The following is a 26,512-nucleotide window of genomic DNA, read 5'->3' on the forward strand; positions in this document are numbered from 1 at the left end:
ATTTGGGTATTCGACTATATTCAGTGATTTCAAAATGGCGGCGCCCACAGGAAAAACCATTGGAAACTTGAGTACAGAGAAAACGGCTTTTTTTCTCTGTGACATGCAGGAAAGATTCAGACCAGCAATAAAATACTTTTCGGATATAGTAGAAGTGTCCAAGAGACTGGTAAGATGGTTGCTGAAGTTTTTGAAAGGTGTTTTAATTTGCCTTGAAAATCAGTTGTACAAGTTGCAGAATTCAACAGGTTTCTCATTCGATATTCGGTCAGTGCTAGCCCTAGAACTCTGCCCGGGAACTCTGGCCATAGTCTCCGTTTTTACTTCTACTAGGTCCAGAGGCACTTACATTGAAAAATTTGTTGGGTATGCTTGAACGATCCAGTACAAAAAATGAAAGCATTTCAATGCTTGATCTTTCCAATACCTGACATCATTATGTTTTGATGGAAGTTGTGATAATATTGATCCAAAACATATTAATGATAAAATTGATGCTTTACGCCCAATATTTATTGGTCTCGCTATGAGTTGTAAATATTGACTCGACTACGCCTCGTCCAATATTTTAAAACTCATAGCTCGACCAATAAATATGAGCTCAACCGATCCAATTTTATGTGTGTCAGGTCACTAATTAACTAGCTCGTTCACGTAGCGGTTTCGTTGTCCCACTGGCCTAATACAGGTATTAAACATAGATTGCCTGGCGATCGGAGTGTTATCGTCAGAGCACCTCGGACTACTAATTAACATGATAAAACCCACTTGACAACACACAATCGCTGGTCATTTCTAAAGATCGCTTTTGCAGAAACCTGAATCGCACGCATGATCAGTGTACTAAATCGCTGTCGTATTTGCCTGAACGTTCTCTAAAATTGCACACATAACTTGTGCAGTTAACGACAATGATTCAGTCTGATGATGAGTAACCCATGGGTATAAACACAGCTTTACACAATGACTAAATTTACATAGGCACAAAAGACCGTGTTCATGTACCGCACTCGCCAAACATGGCAGAGTGGTCCCGGATGTTCGGTACATGTTCCTATCTCCTCAACTTTATACCTTTATACCTTTCCAACAAGGAAAGAGATACAAAAACTCTATCTGAAATTACAGGTTTACATTTACAATCAGACATTTTTTATTAAGCTATATTTCAGCTGGAGCACCATTTATAGAAAACCCGGCACAAAATAGAACAAAAGGGCAGTTTGCATTGCCATGATTGCGCGGCATGAGCATACATTGTAGTCCATAGAAAGCTGTAGAAATAACAAAAATAAGCATTTTTGATCTTTAAAAATGGCCCCAGGTTCACTAGAAAATAGCTGTTTTTCCAAATGTTTGGCTCCTGGTTCAGACCGACTTATTTCCAGGCCTAATTGCGCCGTAACTTCCCCGTAAAAAAAGGCTTAAGCAGTTTATTGACCTTTCGGTAAATCTCATAGCCTCTCAGGCATAGCCTTTGGCTTTGTGAATAGACCTGCATGAGATTTCGTCATTTGACATAACGCTGATGCAGGACATTACTGCGCAGTTCATGGCTTTGAAATGCAAAGTAGCGATGTTCACTAAACGAGTAAAACGTCAAGTGGTGACATCTCGGAATTCATAATTTCAGCAATGCGACCTCAATGTCCAATGTTAATGTTTCTATTCACTATACATTCAGGTGATTGAAGTTTGAATGGTAGATTTCAGGACTGCCTTTTGAGGAGAGCGAGATCAATCGCTCTCAACTGATCTCCTTAAATCTGATAGGAGAGTGATTTTCAGCTCTCCTTTATTTGACCATTCTCTCCTTGCATTCTATTGTAAATGCTCTAAACGTCTCTCCTTTAAGGCTCCAGAAGCTATTTCATGCTTTCCTGTAAATTCCAAAAGACATTGCCTGGATTTCAAGAATGCACACCCATTCTTTACTCCTTTAGAAATAAAACTGCCCTGTGTTTTCAACATAATTAGGTTATGTCTGGTCAGTGCCAGCTACGAGTGCAAGCAAGCAGACACAAGCCAATTCTGTCGGAAAAAAGCAGAGCAAAGTTTAGCGATCTTTTCTTGTAGACCACTCAAGCTACATTGTATTTAAAGTCATTCTTTACTACTTTCAACTCTTCTGATATGTATGCAATCATTCCTTACCAGATATAAGGAATATGTGGCATAATCGTCATCCATAGTAAGGTATCTGATTGCAATATTGCGAACTTCCGCCATTTTAGAAATTCAGTACCCAAAGTAAATTTTACGGCCATGTTTTTGACAATTTTCTTAGGAATTAGATCGGGTTAGAACTAGTTCATAAGCTCAAGCCCAAAGGTTAAATTTAAATCACAAACAACAAGTTAAGGGGGTACTACACCCCTGGCAAATTTTGTGCCTATTTTTGCATTTTTCTAAAACTTTATAACACATTGGTGACAAGTTAGATATGTATATTATAGGGGCAAGGACTACAACTACTGTACTGAAAATTCAGCAACTCAAAGCAAGTAGTTACTGATTTATTGATCAAATATTGGTTTTCCTCATTTTTGACTGTAACTCCACAACTGTTGTCTGTGCTGAAATAAAATTTCCAGTGCAGTAGTTGTAGTCCTTGCCCCTATAATATACATATCTTACTTGTCCCTAATGCGCTATAATTTTGGAGAAAACTGCAAAAATAGTCACAAAATTGAGTAGGGGTGTAGTACCCCCTTAATGATGAATCACATGCATTCACGTAAATTATGACGACTTTTAACTGGGTTAACAATGTAAGTATATCACTACATGTTTCTGTGTGAAAATTTCCCGCAATAAAGTATTCTATTTTCTTTTCTTCATTTGTCCAGATTGAAACAGCCAAGATTTTGAGTATTCCACTTATTGTGACTGAGCAGGTTTGTGGTGTTAAATACGTAATTACGTATGAAATTGTCTATTCCAATTGAAATACATACACCTACCGAACGGAAGACTGTATCTTAATCTTCCACACGGGGGGTGTAGATATCAAATGGAATCATCCATTCAGGTAACCCCATTTGAAATTCATACTCCCTGTGTGGAAGATTAAGGTCATGTCTGCCGTGGGGTGTATGGATTTCAACTGGAATTGCCTATTAGGACTGAACTGAAGAGGGACATTTCGAGTCGATAAGGCCAAAAAAGGTTTGTCTCAAAGCTTGTGTGTGCATTTGTAAAATTGCGAGATTTGAAAAAAAAAGAAATGCAGTATTTTTTTTTATTTCAAAAACTTTTTTTTTTTCCAGAAAAATTTGGCGAAAATCAGACTTTTTTCTCAAAATACCATAAAAATACCAAGTCAGGAATAAAAAAAAAATCGCATTTCGCATTTGTTTTCAAACCACTCGTGAGCTTTGAGACAAAGTTTTTTTTTTTTTGCCTAATCCAACAAGTGATATTTAATTTAATAATATGTCTGATCTGATATTTTCTTAAGCCTGTAATTATACAGTCAGACAACACCTGGTAATTAATCCGAGCTTCAAACCTGCCGCACGCGTTCGTTAATAAAATTGTTCATGTAGTCCTCTTTGAAAATCAGGAATTTCATATTTTTAACAAAAAGTGAAAATAAAGCTCAACATTCCTATTTGGTTTCAAGTTTTAAAGCTTTTAACACAGAGAAGAATTAATTTGTATGTCTACCATTCCAACATTTGCAACAGACAGTGGATACTTTCTGCACAAAATGCTTGTCCCAAAGCCTGTACATAAAAAAAATAAATCAAAAAATTTAACACAAAAAAAAAAAAAAACGCATTCCGCATTATAGGCTTTCAATTTTTCACAAGCTTGGAGACTCAATTTAATTAAGGTGGCCTGACCGTACTAAATTCTGAGCATCAAAGAGCATGAAATTTAATATCTAAAAAAAATAATGAAAAAAAGTAGATTAATGTAGTAGAAACTCGGGAATGTCAATTGTGGCTTGAATTTCAGGGAGGCCACCGGCACCAACGCTATTGCCTGCTCATTTTCCAATTTGTGGCCTTGGTATTCCAGATCTTTGTCAACTTCCAAGACATTCTTGATCACTTTCTGCCATTGGTACTCTTCTTTGTCTTTGCCAAAATGAAAATTTGGTCAATGTTATTGGGAAAATAATGTTGCAAAGTTAGTACTTACTTTAGTAGGGTGTTTCTGAAAGATTAGTACTAGAGCTAGTTTGGGTTCCTTTCCGTACTTACTTGCAAGGATGAATATCCAAAATTAAACTCAGAAACACAAAATATAGGTGTTGTTTAGGAATTTTGTATGTACATTGTATTATCGATCTATGAAAAATCTGTGACCGGTTGAAATATCTGTGTTGAATTACAGATTTTTCAGGGATTTTTCAACCAATTACAGATATTTTACAAATACAAATAATGAAAAGCGACAACTGGCCATATAAAAGTTTTGTTCAACATTTCTTGTCAAATTAGAAAGATAACCGGAATAGACACCATATAATACTGGATTGAACCCAAACTAGCTCCATTACTCATCTATCAGAAACACCTGCAACCTATTTGCCAGCAAAGGCCAAGGATGTTTTGTTAACATTGTTGGGGTTGATTGTTAGGTACATGTACTGATGTACATATATTTTTTCTTTAAATGTTTTTCTTCAGTTGAAGGTTTCACAGTCTTATGTTTGAGACCTAAGGCTTGATCCTTGAGATGTTGGTACCATTCATTGTATCCCAAAAAGCACAGTATGCGAGCTATCAATGGTTCCGTAGTAAATCAATGATGTGACCTAGATTCGGTCCTTGAGGAACACCATTATTATATATGATACCCTGTTATTTTAGTCTCAATTTTTCAATTGTTGTGATAACTGCTTGGCAAAGAAAAGAGGAAAGGAACCAACTCTGATAGAATTATTGATGTTATGGACAAGATAATTGACAGCAATGTATCAACACAGCGTTTTGGTAACACCTAGGTTGTGCAATAAATGAATTATCGAAAGTTCTCCAGAAGTAAATCAGTGATAAGACGTAGGTTTGATCGTTGATGTACTCCATAGCAGGATGTATGTTAACCTGCCATTGTTTTGTCTTTATCAGTATCCAAAAGGTCTAGGTAGCACAATAAGCTTAGTTGGACATCACTCAAGCCAAGGGACCTTTTCCAAAGACCAAATTTTCCATGGTGATTCCAGAGGTAGAGAAGGAATTGGAGCTGTTACCTAATGTGAAATCCATAGTCCTCTTTGGTATAGAGGTAAGACCCGGGGGGGGGGGGATACTCAAGTTTGGTTTTGGTAGGGATGTGCCGCTGAGATTTTGGAAGTGGACCCATAACTATACCAATTTTTCAAAAAATTTGGACCCATTTATATACCAAAAGTCAAATTTTTCGGCCAAATTTAACCAAAATTGTCTTAGTTTTTACAAATTTTGGGGAAATTTTGAAACTTTTGGCTAGATTACGGAAAAATTGGGCTGTTTTCCCTAAAAAATTGAGAAAATTTTGAAAAAGGACCCATTCATATACCAAAATAGGCTTTGAAAAGGGGGGGTCATTGATATACCAGAAGGCTGAAAATGCTACCCATATTTATGCACGTCCTCAGTATGGTCATTTGTACTGAGTACCCCCCCCAGGGTAAGACACACACAGCGTCATCATCCCTATATCTTTGTGTCAAAAATTGCCGTGATAGTACGGCGAATCCTCTTGTTTTTCAACAGCTACGCAAGGCGATTTTGTTCGAGATAGGTCGAGCGACTCGGGCGAAGCATACCATGTACACAATATGAGATACCACAGAGTTTCTATTCTACACATTTTTACGATATGTGCATGCTCAGTACCCCATATGATGTTGCCATTACAAGAAAATTTGATTTGTTGTCAGGTAAAACCCAGGTTTTGTTTTCAATACACTAACTGGAAATTCAATACACTAATCCGCGGCGATTGGTGATTGCTGTGGATATATTTTACTGCATTTTATACATAACGATTTTTAAATCATACATTAAAAATGTGATATGTTCAACTGTTTGAGAATTGAAATCAGATCCACGTGCTGTATAGAATATTAAATGACAAGTCTATAAATAATAATACAATGCACATATCGAGACACTATGCAACTTTCTTTATCTGCGTCAATAATAGAATATTGATTTGAATAGAATTGAATACATCTCTACATTTTGAGTTTCTACTTCACCACTGAGCGATCTAGTGATCCATTTCTAGCCTATCATATAGGACTCCTTTTCTTGCGTTCGATGAAATACCAATCGCCCGTCACAGGGAAAAAATATTTATAATACAGGGTGTCGGCACTGTGACACATTCAAAGTGGTTATATTTGCTGTCAAAGCAGGGTTGTTGATTTTTTTGATTTTTTTTTTATAAAAAAAAATCGGATTAAAAAAAACATTTAATCGGATTCTTTTGATTTAAATTGATTTTTTTAATTTGATAAAGTCAAAAGAGTACCAGTGGAATGCTAGTCATATGCACAATCCTACCAAGTATTTACAAAAAAATAAAAACATGTTTTTGCACGTGAAAATTTCAAAGAAATAATTTGGTAAAATCATGGGAAAAACCTGTTGAATTCTGCACCTTGAAGATGAATTTTCAGCAATAGATAAAGTGACATCATAGAGGTATTTTAATTGTATCCAAAAGTTGTAGAAACATTAGGAAGGACGTAAAACAGTCAATTTAAGAAAGAAACTAACTTACATTGATCAAAAATGGTAAAAGATGAAAAAAGTTGATTTAAATCAGTGATTTAAAAAAAAAAATCAAATGATTTAAATCGCGATTTAAATCACTTGATTTAAATCAGAGTGATTTAAATTGGCATGATTTAAATCAAACAGCCCTGTGTCAAAGTGACGTAATAATGGGATTAATTACCATAGCAATAGATGAATACAATTTTTGAATTGATCGCCTCTGCACTATAAGCAGGTTGCACTCATCAATTGTGTATGTCTGCAATCATAGATTGAATACAATACCGCTCTTTTCAAAGATACTAATCTTACAGGTGCGAGTGATCAGCATTTCTTTGACATCCATGGTTCAATGCATAGGTACCGCGTGAACGTTGTAGTGCAGGGTGATCTATTCAAACATTGTATTCGTCTATTGCTATGGTAGTTAATCCCATTATTACGTCACTTCGACAGCAACTAATGAGGCCAAAAAAACCAAGAAAAAAAACCTCTTTTTGGGCAAAAATTTAAATTTGGCAGGCAAGTTTTTCTCACCCAACTACACATCCTGTATCATTTTAAACCAAATCTGTGCATGACACCATAGCTGATGTTTCTACCTTAAACATTTCTGTGAAGCCTCATCAAAAGTAAATGGAAGAGACCAATTATTTCAATTAACCCCTGTATATTTTCAAGTCAAAGGTTTCCAAAGATAACTACTGTTTGTTTCTGGAAGACCCAGTTTATAAATATGGGTCATCAACACTAAGGCCAGGTAAAAATAAAACATGTTTCTCGTCCGGTTTTTAAAATTAGGAGGATGAGGGCTTTTTATTTTCTATTTTTTTATTGAAAAGGACGCTAAATACCTGTATTTGGCACCATATTTTGGGTATTTGACATACAGATTGATATCTGAGAAAAAGGAGGAGGCCCATTTTATTTTATTGTTTTGAGAAGTAGACCCCTCTAGTGATCACAAAACTCTTCTTAAATGATGTATTATGCATTTACAAAGCCGTAAAATTAGTTTCAACTTCTGAAACATCTTTTTCAACAAGTTATAACTGAAAGTTTACAAAATAAAAAGAAATTTGAAAATTTTTCAAAAAATGAGGAGGGCGCGGACGAGAAACATGTATTTTTTTTTTTTGTTTAACACAAGGGAATCTATTTTATACCCAGATTAGCAAAAGGAATTCATACAATTTACAAATTTTATACGGTTTCAAAAATATGTTTACAATTTGCAAAATATTGCCTTATTTCCTATTGTGAAAGCCTTTGGGTTTACTTTTCAAATTGAGGTTGTGCATTATGTATGTGACTTCATAGTCAAGGTTGCAACGTGACGTAAGTTTGTACCAGGGCAGCCATACAGGCTTTACTGTCTTCATATGTATGTGGCTTCATATGTATGTGGCTTCATAGTCGCAATATGACGTAAGTTTGTACCATGCAGGGCTGCCATACATGCTTTACTGTCTATGAATGACACAGAACATTTATGACCTTTTGATTTGAAAAAACCAAAAAAATCACCTAATTAAACAAAGATTTAAAAAAAATATGCCAAAATGTCAGGTTTATAAATAAGTGGTTAAAAATAACAGAAAAAACAACCGTACAAAATGTTTTTACCAATTAAATATCTATAATTAGGAAGTTCGGCATTTCTTTATGATGGATCCATAAAAAATCTTAGGGGGTTGGTACAACCCCCTTTTCGTAGTTCTAGGGTTAATGCAAACCACTAGACCTCTATAAATGCAATAAAAACAGAAATTGTGTTTCAGCACATAGCTTTTTTTAGCAACTAAAAATAAAGTGCATGCTAAGTACTCCCAGGTAGCTTTTTTTCATTAAATTTGAGACAAACTTTCTTAGGGCTCATATTGAAATACCCTACCACGTTTTCACACAGAAAGAAGGCAGGATTCCCCTCGCTAAGTGCGCGCCTCAGGAAAGCTTGGTCATAAAACGGATGGATTATATCATATGCATCAGTGATACACCCTGTCCAGGATTTTAACAAAAGAAGGCTAGCACAGGAAAGCTGCAGGATGGCGCACACCTTCCTATGTAAGGGACTTTAAATAATGAGCCCTTAAAAAACCGCACAATATTGTCAAGGTCTACATAACTTGTAGTCCTGCTTTTGTGTTCCCTTTCCAGACACATGTATGTATTCAGCAAACAGCTCTTGATCTCCTAGCCAAAGGTTACGACGTCCATATCATCGCTGATGGCTGCTCTTCAAGGAGCATGATGGATAGAATGTTTGCGTACGAGGTGAGAAAACATTTGATTTATAAATGGTGTTAAGGCCAGAATAAGGGGAGGAATATTTTTCTACACCCTAATTTGAGATTTTGTGATATTTGTCAACACCAAGATGTATTCTTTCACTTGAAAGTGATAAAATACAACTCGTTAATATTTCATCCGATTCTTGCTTGATTTATTTCACTTTTTCAACTCTAAAAAGTCACATGGCTCAAGACAGCTTAGCAAATTGGCAGGAAATAACGGGTCAAGAATGCGTGAATGCGAAATATTGTGATTACGCACGTGATTCACGTCGCACAATGTGGCGCAACCCTCGTGTATGTCAAACGCAGTCAAAGCGCATTTGGTATGTTGTTAACGCCATGCAGCAAATGTGTGTAAATAAAACAAAAATTTGCAATCAAATGCCGCTCAGATTTTTAAATTATTTTTAATTTTGGCACACTAAAAGCAGACATTTATATATGGATTCATTGATGCATAAAGATGCATATTTAGACCATGCACCAGATACAGCTTTTACAAGCGTAACATTTTTAACGTTTTAAAATTCTGTGCATAATTTTGACTTTTTGTACTAAAACATCAATTTCTCAGAGTTCACTTTTGACAACTTTGCACGATTTTTGTGACAAGATAACTCGAAAAATATGCATGCAAAGTTTAACTTTTTGCACTATCGTTTAAAGCACATCAGTCTAGGGAAGGTTTTCTCATTTTTTCAAAATATTTCTTTTAAACAAAAATATGCACTGTTGTGTGCAATTAATAGAGTGAGAAAATTGCTTTTTTTTACAAATGCAAATGCCTTCCAGTCAGAACTCTTGCCCCCCCTGAAATTCACTTTGCCCCCTCAATGCCCCCCGAAAAAAATTCCTGGTGCCGCCACTGCGTTTGGGTAAAAGTTTGAAATTGTGTTGCGCAAGTTTTACGGCGTGGGGTCCAAGGGCCCGCTTAATGGCCCCGGTGGGGTCCAGGGGTAAAGCCCACAGAAGCTCCAGATGTCTACAGCATTTTCAATGCAAAATACTGTCTAAATTTGCTGTCATATAAAGCTATAGACGAATCCAACAAGCCAAGTCATGGTCAGGATTTGGTCGGACATCTTCGGGTAGCCGCTAGCACCAACCTGGTGTTTTGAGCGCCCCATTGTGCAAATAAAAGCCGCCTAACACCTAGAGAAGATGCAAGGACGAGGAGGGTTAATAGAATAATATATACAATAGAGATAATTCCCCAGGTAATCCCGTCGCATCTGTTCATACATGGTCCTTTTGTTCGCAAGTACATCCATTCGTATCGTTTGATATGGTGTAGTTAATTCGATTATTATGTCACTTCAACAGCGAATAGACCATGTACAAGCTGTGTGTTTTGCCGAAGGGAACTATAAGGCCTATTATGTTGTAAATTTTAATCATTCTTTTGTCTACCTGTGTTTTCGCGGAAGGGGTAAAACGGGTGATGGAATGCAGTTTAAAATTTCTGCCAAGGCCGAATCATTTCACATTTTGGGTGCATTGTAGCCGATGGCTACCCAACTAAAGGCTGCTAGTCAGGTGTAGGAATGCGTGGATTTGGATTCGTCTATATTTGTAGGACCTGCATTTAAAAAGTGTGCATAGGAGCGCATAATATTAACGTTTTATTTTGGGGATTTGTCAGCTTTTTTTTTTAGATTGTTCAAATTGTTTTTAGACTTTGGAATGCTTTTCAATTTCCAAGACTTTTTGTGGTACTATCCCTCAGAATCTAACAAAAAAAAATGTGGGCTCCTCCTTTTCTTGAGCACTATTGGAAAATAACGAAGACTCTGCAAACAATGCTTAATTTACATTTACCTCCCTCCCTCAATTCATGAAAATCCTCTGGACGAGAACCAAAACATTACGGCCTTGAGAAACCTTATTGGGTAGTGGGTACTCAGGAAATGCAAAACTTATAGTTCTTCACTATAATACAGCATAAACTGACAAGTACTATATTCTGTAAGCAAATTCAAAGAGTGTCAAAAACGTAAAGTGTGCTGAGGCTTGTGGATCAACGTCTAGGCGTTGTGCCTGTGCGTAGCGCACTATAAATCACTGCGCTTTTTTTTTTTTTTTTTTTTTAAAGCGGTCGATGCTAAATTAGGATTATATTCTGTAAGCAAATTCAAAGAGTGTCAAAAAGTAAAGTGTGCTGAGGCTTGTGGATCAACGTCTAGGCGTTGTGCCTGTGCGTAGCGCACTATAAATCACTGCGCTTTTTTCTTCTTTTTTTAAAGCGGTCCATGCTAAATTAGGATTATGGTGAATTCTATATCCATGTCAATTACCGGTAACAATTAAAACGTTTACATACGTTGCCGGGGTAGGGGTATGGGTTTGATGATGTGGGGGGGGGCCTTAACAATCCCCACATACCCCTATTCCAGACATTGACCGGCAATGTACATGGGTTAGTCCATATGATATCAAGGAGGTCCCCCACCTGACCCCCTCAGATTTGCTTTATATTTTAGTCATATGTTGTACCTGTAAAAATATTAAAAACCTGCAAATTTGAGGTCTGTAGCTCTTACGGATTTTCTGTGGTAGCCATTTAAAGTTGGCGTATGGGGGTCTAAATTTGGACTCAAAAGTTGCTCTTTAAATAAATGTCATCTTTGGGAGTCTGTGACTTCTTTACAAAGAGAGAGAGAGGTCTAAAACCTTGTATACACACTAACTGCATGCCCAATTTGTCAAAAAGTTATAAAAAAAAAAATTGGTAATTGCGCGTTGTGTCACGGGGTCATTAAATATGCAAGAAAAAATGTAATGTTTTGTAAACTGGGTAGTTTAGCCACCCTAAATTCACATTTTTGTCATATTAATTATTTTATGTTGTCACTGATGCTAAATATAGGTTAAATACAATACATATCCAAAAAATGGAGGTCACAACTCATTTACATTTCGAACAGCGCCCTCACGAAGATGAAATTTATTGCAAATTCAACATTTTCAGGGGGTCCAAAGTCGATGTGGTCCACCTTCAAAATTTATAAAACATTTTTTTTATATGACTACTAGTCTTAAATTACAACTTTGCAAAGTCCCAGTAATTGTCTAGGTTGACTTCATATAAAACGATAACCCCAAAGTTGACCATTTTCTTATGATTGCATGTACTGCAAATGTGCCGAATTTGGAAGGCTTAAAAGTCAAATTGGCCACAATATTGAAAATAAATGATTAGATGCGTAGTTATTGGCCCTATTTACTTTTATTTCCATTTTATTTTCAATATACAGATTTTCTGTGGCAGCCATTTAAAGTTGGAGTAGGGAATATAACTTTGGACCAAAAGTTGCCCTTTGAATAAATTTCATCTTTGGGAGCCTGTACCTTCCTAATAAAAGAGAGAGGTCTGAAACCTTGTATACACACTAATTGCATGCCCAATTAATTTAACAAAAGTAAAAAAAAAAAAAAAATGTCTGTAATTGTGCGTTGTGTCACGGGTCATTAAATATGCCAAAAAAAATGTAATGTGTTGTATACTGGCAAGTTTAGCCCCCCTAAATTTAAATTTTTTGTCAGAATAATTTGATTTTTGTTGTCACTGATGCGATATATAGGACAAATACAATGCATATATAAGACATAGAGGTGACAATTTATTTACATTTCGAACAGCGCCCTCAAAAGATGAAATTTAAGTTGCAAATTCAACATTTTCAGGGGCCCAAAGTCAATGTGGTCAACCTTCAAAATTCATAAAACATCACTTTTATATGACTACTAGTCTTAAAGTACAACTTTGCTCAATCCCAGTAATTTTATAGGTTGACTTCATATAAAACGACAAGCCCAAAGTTGACCATTTTCTTATGATTGTATGTACTGCAAAGGTGCCGAATTCGGAAGGTTTAAAAGTCAAAATGGCCACAATATTGAAAACAAATGACTAGATGCGTAGTTATTGGCCCTATTTACTTTAATTTCCATTTTATTTTCAATGTTGGGCCAATTTGACTTTAAGACTTCCAAATTCGCACATTTGCAGTACATGCAATCATAAGAAAATGGTCAACTTTGGGCTTGTCGTTTTATATGAAGTCAACCTAGACAATTACTGGGACTTTGCAAAGTTGTAATTTAAGACTAGTAGTCATATATAAAAATGTTTTATAAATTTTGAAGGTGGACCACATCGACTTTGGACCCCTGAAAATGTTGAATTTGCAATAAATTTCATCTTCGTGAGGGCGCTGTTCAAATGTAAATGAGTTGTGACCTCAATTTTTGGATATGTATTGTATTTAACCTATATTTAGCATCAGTGACAACAAAAAATAATTAATCTGACAAAAATGTGAATTTAGGGGCTAAACTTGCCAGTTTACAAAACATTACATTTTTTCTTGCATATTTAATGACCCCGTGACACAACGCAATTTACCAATTTTTTTTTTTTTTTTTGACAAATTAGGCATGCAGTTAGTGTGTATACAAGGTTTCAGACCTCTTTTTCTTTTTGTAAAGAAGTCACAGACTCCCTTATATTTTATTTATTTAAAGGGCAACTTTTGAGTCCAAATTTAGACCCCATACGCCAACTTTAAATGGCTACCACAGAAAATCCAGTAAGAGCTACAGACCTCAAATTTGCAGGTTTTTAATATTTTTACAGGTACAACATATGACTAAAATATAAAGCAAATCTGAGGGGGTCAGGTGGGGACCTCCTTGATATCATATGGACTGACCCACATGTGTTAATTGTTGATTGACATGGATATATACATGTTAACACACATAACACCACCCCTGCATACGCCAATGTGTATGGACATAACTCTTAAATAATTCGCAGAGGTCAACATTGAACATAAGTGATGTTGTTCGTCATATTGCAAACCCAAGGAAAACAACCAGTTGTTTTCCATTAAAAGTGTTCGCAATTCAAGGCATATTCTAAACATTGTCACATTTGATCTTTAGTTGGTGCTTCATCAGTGTGATCAGGGCCAGTGTTGAAACTACTATTTGAATTTATATTATACTAGATTTCGCGGTTCGCGGGTCGGGCGGTTCTCGTGATAGGCCTATTTCTAATTACCCAACACCCATTACCCATATACCTGCCCTGACCTTTTAAATTACTATGAAATGTGTCTCTCAATGATCAAGACCCAACTTGACCCAACTTAATCAACTCTGTTTGTTTTGTACAATGTAGCTGTGATGCTTACTTCGGTAGTTCGGTAGGCCTACCCATAATCTGAAAACCCATCAGATTAGGCCTACATGTATATGCATGTGTTCCGTATTGAAATATGTGTTGAAAATAGGCCTATTGGTCCGATGGGATGCACCTGTTATCACACTGTAATGCTTTCCGATGCGCGCATTGTACTCCGTGCACAATCCCGTTGATACTCCACGATAACGCACCGCGAGCACGCGATAGTACACCGCGAGAACGCAAACCGCGCACAAACGCGATAGCGCCCGGACGGACACTCTGTGATTAGTATTATAATAACCATTGTTAAATTCTATGAAGAAATTGTTTCAATCTATCATCATCAACCATATCATAACAGAATAAGATAAGATTAAAAAAACATTTTACTAGAAAAGAAGGTGATGAGCGAAGTCTAAAAATTGATTTCATAATTCTCAACGAGAAACGCTAATTTTTGGTTACCAATATTGACATGTCGAAATTGAGATGTATTGTTGAATATTGTTCATTGGTCATGTATGTCTTATTATTGAAAGAAAATGTTATCATTTGGTATTCAAATAACTGCATGAATTTACTCTCTCCAAATATATATTTTGATTTCCCTTCGGCCAATCCTAGTGAAAGATATGACGGTTCAAAATGGTATCAAGACTTTTGATGCACCCTATCTTTTTCAAAAAGGATCTTTTTGAAAACGCAACACATTTAGGGGTATGTGAACAGCCAGATCCCTAGATGTTTTCTTTAGGGTTGGTTATTTTGCTGCAATCCTGCACGAAAAGGTTGGACAGTTTGTTTAATGTACATTTATATCACGGATCCCTGCTCCCCTTATTCAATGTTGAATGCTGAAAATAGTAAAAAGTGGTTGCGCTCAATGTCTGCTCCAACATTGTTCCCGGGGAGAGTAAGCAAGTATAGAGGTTATCCACTTTACTCATGTGTGACTTCTAACGAAAGGCGCTGTTTCCCGTAATATTCCTCATTCAAACCAATTCAATGCACGACCTTGGAGTTACCTGCATGAGTTTAGCGGGCTATTTTGAAACAGTTATGGTTGCACATGCAGGTACTTCTTTTGAAAGTCCTAAACAAGGTATAGCAGTCGCTGATAGGATATGCAGCTTATAGAACACAGATAACCTCTATACATAACATGACCTATGAAATGTTTCATGTATTTTCAGCCTCATGACATGTTTGATTCACATGAATTTGATTTTTAACCCCCTGGACACTACTGGTAATCATTTCTGATTGGTTGATAACTTGAAATGCTCATTTCAATTGCCAATTATGACTAGGCTCTAAACTATGGTAAAACTTGCATTTATTGATGATTTTTTTAATACTCTCCTTAATTGGTTCAAAGTTGGACACAATATTCATTGTGCCCAATCAGCAGGTAGATATCATGGGGTTAAAATATCCTGTCCCAACCATTTTTGCACAGGATTGTTGGTGACATGGAAGTAGAAAATGAATTGTGAACTCAGCGTAGTTTATGTTTTTGTAAGGAAAATTGTTTTTTAAATTGAATGTTTGAGATAAAACACCAGCAATTATTAGTGTTACATCATTCAGGGTAGCTTTTGTATGTATTATATGTCATTAAAGGGATGTGATCCAATTGATAACTTCATTCCCCATTTTTCTTCATCAAAACTGAGATTTTGGTATCAGAAAAAAGCTCATATTTTTGTCATTACCCCAGTAAAACTCAGTAGAATTGTGGTAACAACATCAAAAGTGTATACAATGTACACTTCTGGTATGGTTACCACAATTTATATTGCACATGTACTATCCAGTGGGGCATTTGTATACATGTTTATGCTTCTCATATCAAACTCAAAATTTGGAAACATATTGTTTTAATGGTAGTCCTCAATGTAACATAGAAAACAGAACATGAAAATTTAAGCAGGACACATTGAATTGGTTGTGTGATACACCGTTTTTAGAATTTTCATGTCATAGTGTATTATAATCGATGCCAAAAAAATACTATTACGCCGCCTGTCAATCAAACTCAGAAATGATTTATTTATGAGTTGTTGTGATGTTTGAAGTTTCTGAACACAACAGTAAAAGAGTGTGCCTTATAGATTAATTTTGCACCTTCAATCATGCAAACCATCTCAAAAGTGAAGTCTTAGTAATAAACTTTCTTCCCTTACGGCACCATGCCAGTCAATGCCTAGAAAAGTTGTTTTTTGCAATTCCTTTTCTGCCATGAAGGCACCAGATGAATCAATCTTCATTTTAAACACTACTTACCAATCAAGGGTAGTGTGAAACTCAATTGACAGTGATGTCAACAGACGCATACTAGTCTTTTTTATTCTGTCTCAGATTATAATGACTAGGCGGTTACCCGTATTTGGCGGTTCTCGGCTGTCGCGATTACCTGGCTGATGGTGACTGTACTCACCAAGTTTTATGCCCATAGGACAGTTTTTACTAATTTGACCTCAGATGACCCCTTGTGACCTTGAAATGACCTTCTAAAATTTGGCTCTAAATGTTGACTGTACCCACCACGTTTCATGCCCATATGACAGTTTTTAGTAATTTGACCTTGGATGACCCCAAAATGACCTTCCAAAAATTTGACTCTAAAAGGTGACTGTACCCACCAAGTTTCGTGCGCATACAACATTTTTTACTAATTTGACCTCAGATGACCCCTGGGTGACCCCGGATGACCCCAAAATGACCTTCCAAAAATTAGACTATAAAAGTTGACTGTACCCACCAAGTTTCATGCCCATACGATAGTTTTTACTAATTTGACCTCAGATGACCCCTGGATGACCTCGGGTGATCTTGGCCCACTAACTGAAACAAACTTGTTCTGTCTGAGGTCCAGATGCACCCATCCACCAAGTTTGAGGAACGTGGGACCCCTAGTCTCCGAGAAAATAGGCGGAAAACAGTTTTTACTAATTTGACTTCAAATGACCCCTGGGTGACCTTGACCTACCAAGTTTTCATGCCCATATGACAGTTTTTACTAATTTGACCCCTAGATGACCTCTGGTGAACTTGACCCACTAACCAATACAAACTTGTTCTGTCCCGGGTCAAGACGCACCCACCCGTCAAGTTTGAGGAACGTGCGACCCCCAGTCTCAGAGAAAAACAGTTTTTACTAATTTGACCCCTGGATGACCTTGGGTGACCTTGAGCCACTAATCATTATAAACTCGTTCTTCCTCATACCAAGCTGCACCCACTCACCAAGTTTGAGGAACGTGTGACCCCTAGTCTCCGAGAAAAGAGGCGGACAGACAAACAGACAAACAAACAGATTCTGGTGAATTATAGTAAGATGTATACAGGACATACTAAGGTCAAAAGACAAAGGTCATGTTAGGTCAACTTGAAAAACGGGTTGCTTATTTATTTTTTGGTCTTGTATAAAATCAAAGAGCAATAGACAACAAAATAATTGCTATTGATACTTGACCAAAATCATTCATTTAAAAATTAAAATGGGTTAGGTTATAAACAAGCTAAAAAGCTCATTAGCTTTTTAATTAGATTGAATTGAAGTGAAAAAGCATCATTATATTAAAGTGAAAAAGCTCATTATATTGAATTGAAAAAGCTCATTATATTGAAGCTAAAAAGCTCAAGGTCTTGTTTCCTGGAAATGCTATTAATTAAGCTTTTTAATTAGATTGAATTGAAGTAAAAAAGCATCATTATATTGAAGTGAAAAAGCTCATTATATTGAATTGAAAAAGCTCATTATATTGAAACTAAAAAGCAGAAAGTCTTGTTTCCTGGAAATGCTATTAATTAATTAACATCATTCTATTGTTCTTGCAGAGATTGCGTCAAGCTGGCGCTATTGTAACAACAAGTGAATCCACAATGTTTCAGCTGGTGGGCGATAAGGACCATCCGGAGTTCAAAAAGGTGCAGGCTTTAGTGAAGACAAGTGCTCCTACGTCGGGACTGACGTCGCCAACAAGCAACATGTGATGCTGAGGATTCCAGGTGAAATCCATACACCCCTTTTTGGAAGACATGACCCTATACAGGGGGTGTGAATTTCAAATGAGGTTACCTGAATGCCTGACTTTGTTTGAAATCTGTACCCCCTGTGTGGGAGATTAAGGTCATGTCTTCAATAGGGGGGTTATGGATTTCAATTGGAATAGCCCAATGTTCAGGTTTGGAATAAAGTAGGAAGGTTGAGAGTCTCTTTAGTATTTTGATTTTGTGATTTTTCTTTGATGGATATCAACTTTGTTCCAGAGGTGGCCCATATGCTTTGCGTGTGAAGTTCAATCAAGTTCAATGCAAAGCCAATGGGTAATGTCACTGGCAAAATTTGTAAGATAGAAAAGAAATTGTCGTAAGTTTTTACAGAAAACTTTACAAGTAAAAGCTGTAAGATGATTGCAGGTTGAAAATAGGAAAGAGGAACAAACGTCATTTTCCAGGAGGGGGAAGAGTAATGCTGGTATCATACTTTCTGCCGCTTGCCGTTGAGCGGCGTGACGCTTTATCATACCGCTTGCACTTATCTGCAGGCGGAGCGGCAGCGTCATGACTCTGAAATGCCGCTTACCACCGCTCTAAAATCGTATTTTGTTCTCATACGTCAGATTGGCACTGCTCCAAGTTGATTTGAATTTTACTTCCAGCGGTGCTGCCGCGGCGGCAAAGCGGTGTAGTGATCGATATATCTATCGGCTTGCCGCTGGTCACTGCTAGCGTTTTTGGTGCAACTGCGCAGTGAAGCAAAATCATCTTCAAAGCGGCAAGTGGCTGGAAAGTATGAAACCAGCATAAAGTGATTTTCAGGCGGTCACAAATGATGAAAATTGCTACACGGTTATGGCTATATTCCAGTTGAAATCCATACACTCCCTATGGAAGACATAACCTTAACCTCCCACACGGGGAGTATGAATTTCAGATGGGGTTTCATGATTGGGTGACTCCATTTGAAATTTTGTCTTCCACAGGGGGCTAAGGATTTCAAATGGAATAGCCCGATGTGACACAATATAATCTGATGCATTTGATCAAAGTCAAACATCATTATCTACATGTATAACTACCAGATTCTTGTTGTTGTTGCCCCCCCCCCCTCTCCGCCGAGGTACACTGCTGCACAGCTAATTCATTGGTACTTTCGGTACTCTATAGTATGAAGAGTACACACATCAGAATCACACATACAGTACACACATAGGTACTGGTCTGGTGCTGCTGCACTGGTACTCTAGAGTAGCCACTAAGTAGCTGGGCACCATTGTACCTTTGGGGTGGCAGTAACTTGCTCAATACCATAAATCTCTGGCAAAGTTATTATGTCTATTTTGTTACATGTATGTTTGTTGCTCCTTTATGTTTTTGCCTATATCTTAATTTCATTATTGCCAACTTTATGTGGATCAGATAAGAGACGGTTTATAAGCTTTTATACATTGTAGTAATTTTGCAATGGTTTGCATTCACTGTTTATGACAGTGCATGAAGGTATAGATCTTTGAGGTACCATCACACACCGACATCGCCTGGCTAATAATTACTTGGTACAGCAGAGATACTAAAATAAATGCCCGGGATCGATACATGTGAATGTGCTATGCACGATTTGATATTCAGATGATAAATCTTTGGATACCGGGGTAGAAAATGATGAATATCTCCCGTAATTGATTAAAGAATCCAGATTTGGTTCCTTGCACTTGAATATATATGTTCAATGGATATGATAGTCGTTAGCTAGCGTCTTGAGAAAGAATCGTGCATCTTGAACTCAAAATCGGACAAAAATATTCTGATTTTACATGTGCCGGCTATAGTGCAGTGCGTAGGCTTGCTGTACTCACTCCCGTGGAGGCAGTATAAAAGTCGATGACCATTGACCTCAATAGCGTATACATGCTCGCTCACACACAGAGAGGTCAATTACCAGGCTATTGTCAGTAGCCTTAGTCATGTCCCTCGGCTCATCATGCATCTCAAGGTCGGAACAAAATGGCCATGCGTGGCTGTGGATTCAACCTACCAAAATTGGCTTAACACTAAACTATTTTTTACCCAGGGTGACAGAAAAAAGGGGAGAATTATTTAAAAAAATGATTAAAAATTGTGAATGAAATTGAATTTTACACACATTATAATTGACCATCTTTGTGGCTGAAGGTATCTGGGAAATTAATCTAGATGCTGATTTGTTTTAAAGACATATTAAAAGATGGTGATTTAAATTTAATCATGTCACAAAGTGAAAAAAAAGTTTATTTACTTACAAAATGTACTGTAGCTAACATTGTTATGTTTGTTGTTGATAATATACTATATTGAATATGTGGTGTGATCAAGCAAAATCAATCTGAAGTCAACAATATTCAATTTTAATTTTTCTACTTGGATGTATAAAGCATAAACAAAGCTACATTTTGCAGAAAACACTATTGAAATTGGACATTTCGTTCCAAAGATGAGCAGTTAAAGAGTTTTCAAAACAATAGGAAACAATGGGGAATATTTTCTTTGTTTGGGTATATCTCAAAATCAATATTTCTGACTTCCGACTGATTTTGCTTGATCACATCACTTATTTTTGAAACCTTATAAAACTTGTAAATTATAGTCATGTTCAGACGATGCCTTACCATCGAAGATTAACTTTTAATCCCCTAATCAACGACGAGCGTCCACACGGCGGCTAATCTTCGACAATTCCAATATTTATCAACAAGCCAACCTTGCTTGCTGATAAAAAACCCGGAAATGGACCGTATATACCCCGAGAAAATATGAAATGAAACATTGGATGTTCTACGATGTGGAATTAAATTTCGTTGGCATGGTTGTATTTTAAACATGATTTACTTAGCCATGAATTAAATTTTGAAAAATAGCGAGGATGAATCCACCAGTGCAGCTAAAAATAAATCGGCTCCAAGACTCGCGGTGGCTTCATTATTTTTTAAAGTGAAAAAGATAAAAATAAAAAAAATCATGCTTTTACTACATTAAAAGAAATAGGGCCTATTATTTGAAATTGAACTGTGAAAGATTAAATTCTTAGACCATTTAGTTTTTATTTCTTGCGCTCAACAATATACTGAATCCTTTGGTCGAACTGCCGGGGGTTCCCCAATGGCCGTAATGTGATACGAGAACGATGATACCAAAAAACCGTCATTCTATCCCATCTTCTGTCTCTTTTTTCAGGTTTGCTACTTTATTTTTAAGCCAAACAATTAAGAAAATACTATATAATATTCCTAAAATGCAATGCTATGGAAACTCCGTCTTTCGCTGCTATAATTTGACGGCTAACAGTTACCAGTAAGCATGCAAACCGGGCATGCGAAAAGATCAAGAAACATGCTACATGTATAATAAATAAAGACGAATTTCATAGTTCTAGTCCAATAAAACAGCACTTACTGTGGACATTTCGGAATCTGTCAGATTCCTTTATCAACACTGATGTTGTTGTGACGACCTTCTGTGTACAACTCGTTGTTGCTTAGCAACTTGGTTGCCAGTTGGTTTCTTCAGGAGATGTATGTATAGACACCATGAGGTCATATGCTAAACTTCGACTTCGATGATTAGCGTGTCCACACAGCCACTATCATCGACAACTGCTCGTAGTTTAGGTCTAAATCATAAGATTTCTTATGGTTAATATCTTGAAGTTTACTTGTTGATTACTAAACCACGATTGCTTCCACACGGTCACTAACTACAAGCTAATCATCGAAGTTTATAACTACAAGCTAATCAACGACTAATCATCAACCGTCTGAACGTGCCTTATATATGAATCCCCTTAATTGCTTGTTATAGATGACATCTACCCCGGTACATCTACAATATCCTGTTTACTATTAATTAACGCTTCACAGAAATGTTTAAGTGTCAACAACAAAAAGTCTTCTGACCCAGTAAATGTGACATAACTATGGAATGAGGCATATTTGTCAACATGTTTAAGGTGGTACTACGCCTCCTGATAAACTTTGTGACTAATTTTGCATTTTTCTCAAAAAATAAATACACACTGGTAACAAAAATTATGTATATTATAGGGGCAAGGAATCCAATTACTTCACTGAAATTTCAGTGATTCAAGACAAGTGGTTCACACCGACATCGCCTGGCTAATAATTATTTGGTGCAGCAGAGATACTAAAATAAATACCCGGGATCGATACACGTGAATTACTATGCACGATTTGATATCAGACGAAAATCTTCTGATACCGGGCTAGAAAATGATGAATATCTCCCGTAAATGATTTCGTCTCAAGAAACCAGATGTGGTCTCATACACTTGAAAATATGTGTTGAAAAGATATGATAGTTGTTAGCTTGCGGCTTGAAAAAAGGCCGTGCATCTTGAACTCAAAATCTGACCAAAATTCAAATTTTATATTGCGTTGGTCCTGTATGGACTACAGCGCGCAGGCTATAGCTGCACTCACTACTCCAATGGAGGCAGTATGACCATTGACCGCAATGTCGTATACAAGCTTACTCACACAGCGAGAAATCAATTACCCCGGCTATTGTCAGTAGCCTTAGTCAGGTCACTTGGCTATCTCATAAGGTCGGAATAAAATGGCCATGCGTGGCTGTGGATTCAACCTACCATGGCGATTTCTACCATGAAGATATCGGGGCGATGACACTGTGTGGTTCATTATAATATGTTGAGAAATGAGGTACATTCTAGCGGTACCTCTTTTCTTATCATAAATAACGTACCGCTTGTCTTGAGTCACTGAAATTCCAGTGTAGCAATTGGATTCCTTGTCCCTGTAATATACATAACTTTTGTTACCAGTGTGTTATTATTTTACCACCTTAAGAGCTAAAAAGACAACAACAACACTTGTCAAATAAACATAATTTTATTCATTGTAAATTCAAATGTATACCAGTATTTGTAATTGATTAACATGATGAGTCGGTGATTTGGGTGTGGATTTGGGTACATGTAAATACATGTGGAGCCCGGGATGGGGAGCTGTGAGCAACAAAAAAAATCAACTTGGCTCCACTTGGTATAAGAGGGTCAAATAAAGTAACCAAAATTTAGTATAATATCCTTCATGAAATGAGCCTATTCAACATCAAAGTGGTTACGTAATTCTCTTGGTTACCGGATCATGCTATTTTGGTATGCCTTTGAGTGCCATATACTTTGTGTGGTGATCGTTTCGATCATGGTTCATTACTCAAGAGTGTGATCCCATTGACATAGTAACATTACATAAGTTCAATACCGAATTGTCAAGACTTCATTGAGGGATTAGATAGATTTATTCCGGAAATTGTATAGTCCATGTATGATTGATACTAGGCTAACTTTGCATGAAGGTAATATCCCTGTTATAATGTGCAGAATTTGTTGTGATTCTGGCATACTGTCGATCCTTGGATCAAAATAAACCATCCCTTAATTTGTATGTTCTTATATATATCGAGGGTTGACAAACAGAAGGCCTTAACTCACAAAGGATTCCTTTGTGAGTTAAGGCCTTCTGTTTGTCAACCCTCGAATTATGTTCTCATATTATGTTCTCAAATTGTTTGCACAGTGAAGCTGTTTTTGCTCATGTACTAAAATAAAAGGTATAGGGGACAAACCTGTGCTCACAAGCCAGAGTGCCCATCTCTCTTTTAAAGCATTTGGGCTGGGGGGGAGGTACTCAAGTTTGGTTTTGGTAGGGGTGTGCCGCTAAGAATTTGAAAGTGGACCCATCAATATACCAATTTTTCAAGAAATTTGGACCCATTGATATACCAAAAGTCAAAAATTTCGGCCAAATTTAACCTAAATTGTTTTAAATTTTACAAATTCCTCCAAATTTTGGGGAAATTTTAACAATTTTGGCTAGATTGAGGCAAAATTGGGGTATTTTCTGAAAAAAAGAAGAAATTTTGAAAAAAGGACCTATCCATATACCAAAATTGGCTTAGAAAAAGGGGTAATTGATATACCACAAGGCCGAAAATGCTACCCATGTTTGTGGCACGTACCCGTATGGTCATTTGTACTGAGTGCACCGCCCAGGTTTGGGCCAGACTCCTCCATTTAATGTTAATGTGGTGGGATTGCTACACCTCCTCCACAGTTGTTACCTTCTTGGCATTGAATAAAGCTGGTTCCCATTTGTACACCTGGGTGGGGAGAGGCAATAGGGGTGAAGAGCCTTGCCTAAATGCACAATATGTTGATGCAGCGAGGATACGAACCCACAACTACCTTGTAATTATGCACTCTGCCCCCCATGTCAATGAATCACATGAGGTACTTAACAGGTTACACAGGACAGTAATCAGGTATTTGGGTGTATTTGTGAGAAATTTGGATGTATGTGTGAGACATTTAGGTGTATTTGGGAGACATTTGAATGTATTTGGGAGACATTTGGATGTATTTGGGAGACATTTGGATGTATTTGGAAGACATTTGGGTGTATTTATGAGACATTGGGGTGTATTTGGAAGACATTTGGGTGTATTTATGAGACATTGGGGTATATTTGGGAGACATTTGGGTGTATTTATGAGACATTGGGGGTGTATTTGGAAGACATTTGGGTGTATTTATGAGACATTGGGGTGTATTTGGGAGACATTTGGGTGTATTTATGAGACATTGGGGTGCATTTGGGAGACATTTGGGTGCATTTATACAGGGACAGTTTATATTAATCTGATATTCATCATCAGTATGTGGACAACGCCGGGTCGTACCCATCGCAGCATCTCAAAATGAGACTCTAAATGACGTATTCAGGGGTAGCACATTTCACCCCATATTAGTGTAAGATATTAGAAATTGTACCCCCTAAATGGCGTAAGACACTAAAACGGGTCCCTAAATGGTGTAATGTGTAGACCCCTTAATGACAATTTTCTCACAATATGAGTAGGCCTATACACTGGGACTACATTGATTCGAGGAGGCTCATTTTTAGAAATTAATGCATGGATATATCAGACCGGGAAATCAGATGCTATTAACACTCTGAATAAGCGACCCTTCACGTCAACGATGGGTTAAACATTGAAGGTAACTTTCAAAAAGTACCCCCTTTTCCTAAAGACAGCGTGAAGAATAATCCATGCATTTTTTTAACTGTGAAGTAACTCATAAATAATTGAATACCTGAGTGGAAGAAGGGCCCAACTCCAATTTTTTACAAAAATGAGTTAGACCCAGCATTTTATTGCCTGCAGATTGTTCTTCCTTGTGTGTGAACGATGAGCCAGAATCCACGCTGAATATAGTCTTCCATGTACACTTAATCATGGTTTTCATGGAGTTGGGCCCTTCTTCCATAAATATTGGGTTATATTTTTGTGTATCCACAAAATCTGCTTTTCACTGCAATAAACTTTCTTGCTAACATTATAACATACATGTATTACTTGTGCAATTAATGGATAATTACCTAATTTCTGTAGCTATTTATAACACATCTGCTTTACTGAACTGGCACTTGCAGTACATTTGTGGAAGAAGGGCCCAACCCCAGCGCGTATTAAGTCCTGTACCGTTGCCATGGAAACATATATAATTTAAAATGAATGTAATACTGTATGTTTATGTATTAAAGGTCCCCTGAAGATGAAAACATTCTGTCCATAAAACTTTTCCAAATATTAAGTTTTTTCTTAATATCTCAAAAACAGTTTTGATGGAGTTGGGCTCTTCTTCCACTCAGGTATTCAATTACATTCTTCATTTTAAATATTTGTTTCCAGAAATATTTAATTTATTTTTAAATAAAATGAATCACTATATTGAAAAGTATGGTTTTACTGTGTTTTTACTCGTGTTCGATAGTGTGCAAGCTGTGGGGTAGTAATTAATGTTTGCATAGGGCAAAAACAACGATCATGCCCTAGATTCTATTGAACCGTGTTTATACATTCACCAATGATCATACCCTTGATTCTATTGAACCATGTTTATTCTGTGATTGTATTTCTTCAAATAATAATTAGGGGTTCATTCATAGGATTGAGGGCATGATCGCTGTTTATGCCCGAGGCGTGAGCCAAGGGCATAAACAACGATCATGCCCCGTTCATACATACCCAACATTCTTAGCAATTCAATACAGATGAAAATAATAAGGGTTTACAAGTTTAAATAACATTTCCATACCGTTTTCCTTCATAAATTGGAAGAAAATGAGTAGGCCTACTTGCAGGAAGCAGCTCGGCTCATGAGGTCAACGGCCGGGAGTCAATGCGTGATACGCATCATCTTTTAAGCCCGCGTGAGATGG

The 26,512-nt window shown here is 36.9% G+C and overlaps 1 protein-coding gene across 1 annotated transcript; it reads left to right on the top strand.

The window, feature by feature from the left end:
- On the top strand, positions 1 to 26,191 carry LOC140141959 (isochorismatase domain-containing protein 1-like). The gene is given in 6 exon segments (XM_072163851.1): positions 1 to 169; positions 2,850 to 2,897; positions 5,082 to 5,117; positions 5,119 to 5,238; positions 8,880 to 8,996; positions 18,051 to 26,191. Coding segments are annotated over 6 exon segments (612 nt in total). The 5' UTR covers positions 1 to 34; the 3' UTR covers positions 18,207 to 26,191.
- The last annotated feature ends 321 nt before the right edge of the window (positions 26,192 to 26,512 follow it).

Source organism: Amphiura filiformis, chromosome 20, assembly GCF_039555335.1.
Source record: "Amphiura filiformis chromosome 20, Afil_fr2py, whole genome shotgun sequence".
Taxonomy (NCBI): Eukaryota; Metazoa; Echinodermata; class Ophiuroidea; order Amphilepidida; family Amphiuridae; genus Amphiura; species Amphiura filiformis.